This window comes from Austrofundulus limnaeus, unplaced genomic scaffold, assembly GCF_001266775.1.
Source record: "Austrofundulus limnaeus strain Quisiro unplaced genomic scaffold, Austrofundulus_limnaeus-1.0 Scaffold279, whole genome shotgun sequence".
Lineage (NCBI taxonomy): Eukaryota > Metazoa > Chordata > Actinopteri > Cyprinodontiformes > Rivulidae > Austrofundulus > Austrofundulus limnaeus.
Window position 1 is genome coordinate 512,901 of NW_013952681.1, and position 3,952 is coordinate 516,852.

Genomic DNA, 3,952 nt, shown 5'->3' on the forward strand with positions numbered 1-3,952 from the left:
CGCTGAAAAAAATCACACACACACACAAAAAGAAAAGAAAATAAATCTGCGCATCGCCTGTAGCTCAACTGGAGAGTGCAGTAACGTCTCCACCAAATTAAACCTGTTGCAGGTCCATTCTGGTTACTCAGACTATGTTTGTTTATGTTCATCACGGACGTAGAACTTCTGTGTTTTTTAGGGAAAGTTCACTCTGTGCATGTCAGTGCTTCTATTTAGAAAAAAAGCCGGGAACATTTAAACGCTCGTCATGATTGGATTGTCCTCATGTAAACGATGCATTCAGATTATTTAATCAGAATACATTTCAATCCTATCAAAGAATTTTGCACATATAAACATAGCTAGTAAGTTGAGTTTGTTGGTGTCAGCCACCCTCAGTCTGTTCCCCCAACGTGCAACAGCATGAAGGATAACACTGGCCACCATAGACTCAGAAGATCCTGAGCATCATCCAGGAGATCTTGAACAACCTCAGACATCTCAGAAAGTAGAGATGACTTTTGCGCTTCCTGTAGATGGCATCTATGTTTTTAACCCAGTCCAGTTTATAAATGGTAAATGGCTTGAATTTATATAGCGCTTTTTAAAGTCCACATGGACTCTAAAGCACTTTACATTATAATCATTCACCCATTCACACACATTCACACACTGATGATGGTAAGCAGCTGTGGCCACAACCACAGAAACTGCAGGAATAGTATGACAAAAAATGTAGTGGTTTTGACCCCAGGACTTTTTAATAGACCCATGCCTCTTCTGAATGTAGCCTGTGTAAATGATTAGATCACCCAGGACACATGTTAGTGACATGTCTGAAGGGACCATGGAAAATTTACCAAAATAAATTTCTAAAAGTTAATCAAGATATTTCCTCTAAAAAGGGGGGTCCTTAAGCAGCTGGAGATGATGTCTAAGAACAGACAAACTAAAAGATGAACCAGATGCTCATGGTCCATGTACTTGTGACATTTAGCACAGTTTGTGCTTCAAACATGACTTACTTCTGGAAAAAGAAAATCCCCATGACAACAGCTAGGGAGACCAGGTCTGAAGTGATCCAGATGAAGTTGTAAGCACTGCGACTCTGTAAAGATAGAGAAGACGTAGTTTTCCAATGTGGCCACCAGAGATCACTGTAGACTTTTATGTTTCATAAAGCCCATGTGCTTTAGTAGGACCTGTGGTTCAGTTGTCCTCTACCACATGCTGAGCTCCCTACTACAGTATTTCTTTGTSTTCTTACCTTTAATTCTCACTTTTATCAGTTTCTTTTCTGTCCTCTCTCCTGCTGTCCTTGTGTGTGTGTATACTTGTTTCTGCTACAGAGTGAGGACCATAATATTTTTAACCAACAAAGTGAGGTCATTTTTGGGAAGTCAAGACATTTTCTGGGTCCTCACTTTCTTGGAGCTCTACTGCGCTCTACTATAGGTTTAGAGTTATGGTGTGAATTAAGTTTTGGTTAAGGTTAGGATTAGGAATAGACAAGTAATGATTAGGGAAAATGTCTGGGTTAGGCATAAATGCAATGACATAAATAAATGGAAGTCAACACAAAGTCCTCAGATTGAATGCCTGTGTGTGAGCTGCTTACCATGAGCCAGACAGGGTAAGGCACTTTTCGGAGAATGTGAGGGGCATCAGAAGACACAGAAGGCACCCCACTACACCACAGAAGTGAATAGAGCCAGGGCTCGTTGACAGGGTAGACAGTCACACTCACATTACTGGCCAGATATTTCCTGAGGGGTGTGGGTGTGTGTGTGGAGGGGAGGGGGGAGGGGGGGAGAAAATATGTTAGCACGGATAACAAACTTCTCATGTCATTGCTTTTGTAACTATCCTGTTATTACTCACATCCTGCATACAGCTCAATCAATACTACATAAATGTCATAAAATGACAAAACAAAATTTAGTCCAATATTTAGCCTGGAGATTGGAATCAGATGATAGATTTACTGTCTTTGGTCCCTGATGTTCTATGGTCTCTGATATTCTTTGGTCCCTGATGTGCTATAGTTCTTCATGTTATGTTTCCTGATGTTCTTTGGTTAGTGATGTTCTATGGCTCCTGATGTTTTTTCATCCCTGATGTTCTATGGTCTCTAATATTTTTTGGTCCTTGATGTTCCAAGGTCCCTGATATTTAGTTCCTGATGTTATTTGATCCTTTATGTTCTTTGGTCCGAATGTTCTAAAATCTGATGTTCTTTGGTCCCTAATGATCTGGTTTTTGGTGTCTGATGTTCTATACTCCCTGATGTTCTATGGAGCCTGATGTTCTATGGTCTGTAATGTTCTTTGATCACTAATGTTCTATATTCCCTGATGTTTGGTGCCTGATGTTTTTTGGTCTATGAGGTTTTTTTTATTCCCTGATTTTCTTTGGTCACTGATATTCTCTGGTACCTGATGTTCTTTGGTCACTAATGTTCTGGATTACCTGACATTCTTTGTTCCCTGATTTTCTTTGGTCACTGATGTTCTATGGTCCCCCATGTTCTATGGTACTCGATGTTCTTAGGTCCCTGATGTTCTTAGGTCCCTGATGTTCTTTTGTTCCTGAAAATGTTTGGTTTCTAATGTTCTATGGTCTTTAAAGTGTTTTTCCCCTGATGTTCTTAAGTCCTGAATGTTCTTAGGTCCCTGATGTTCTTTTGTCCCTGAAAATGTTTGGTTTCTAATGTTCTATGGTCTCTAAAGTTTTTTCCCTGGTGTTCTTGGTCCGTGTTATTTCATCCCTTATTTTCTTTGGTCACTGTTATTCTATGGTCCCCTATGTTCTATGGTACCCAATGTTCTTTGGTTCCTGATGGTTTTAGATTCCTGATGTTCTTAGGTCCCTGATGTTCTTTTGTTCCTGAAAATGTTTGGTTTCTAATGTGGCCTTTAAAGTTTTTTTTCCCTGATGTTCTTTGGTCCCTGTTATTTCATCCCTTTTTTCTTTGGTCATTGATATTCTATGGTCTCTGATGTTCTATGTTCTGTTGTTCCAGCAATCTGTTTGAATCAAGGTTAATTTAATGGAAGAATACAGAGATGGACAGCTAAATCATAAAAAAGGCAAAAATACTGTGGATATAAAAAGTTTTCACATCCCCAATAAATTACAGGTTTTTTTTTTTTGTGATGTAAAAAACTGAGACCAAGATAAATTATTTCAGATATTTTCCAGCCAGGGAGTTTAATGGCCAAGACTGACCCAATTTTTCTAACATATAAAAAATTTGTCAAAAGTAGCACGAGCATGTATTTTTGTATTGCAATATGGTAAATAAGGAAAATTTATTAAACACAACTGTGTGGTTATGTAAAAAAGGCTAAATTGAACATTGTGACATTTGAGTAAAAAACTATATCAACTTACTCTAACTCAAGGATCTACAGCAGGAGTGACAAACTAAGTTACACAAAGGGGACAAAAGTCAAAACTTGGTCCAAACTGCGGGCCATTTTCTGTCAATTTAATGTTACAAATTACATTTTCCAAATCATTTTTATGTACCTTCCAGGACAGACATAACCTTGTTCTAGGACCCCCATACTAGGTCACCTTTAAGAAAAAAGCTGTTGTGGTTTTACTCTTTGGTCAAAATGTATTTTTTGTCACGGTGCTTTTTATAGGCGCTTGTGTAACCATGGGCGACCAGTTTTTTCAAAAACTCCCTGGATATCTGAGCCCCGTTTCAGAAAGCAGGATAAGTGAAAATCCTAAGTTCTGGGGTAACTGCAGCGGGTAAAATAAGTATTGAACACGTCACCATTTTTCTCAGTAAATATATTACTAGAGGTGCTAATGACATGAAATTTTCACCAGATGTTGGTAACAACCCAAGTGATCCATACATACAAAGAAATCAAACCATGAATGAAAAAGTATTGAACACACTTACTGAAATTTATCTAATACTTTGTACAAAAGCCTTTGTTGTCAATGACAGCTT

The 3,952-nt window shown here is 38.3% G+C and overlaps 1 protein-coding gene across 1 annotated transcript in view; it reads right to left on the bottom strand.

The window, feature by feature from the left end:
- The window catches only part of gdpd5a (glycerophosphodiester phosphodiesterase domain containing 5a), a gene marked incomplete in the record, with an annotated part of 94,726 nt that overhangs the window by 8,684 nt on the left and 82,090 nt on the right, over positions 1-3,952 (bottom strand). The window contains 2 exon segments of the mRNA XM_014021138.1: positions 1,008-1,090; positions 1,601-1,748. Coding sequence (XP_013876592.1) covers positions 1,008-1,090; positions 1,601-1,748 — 231 coding nt within the window.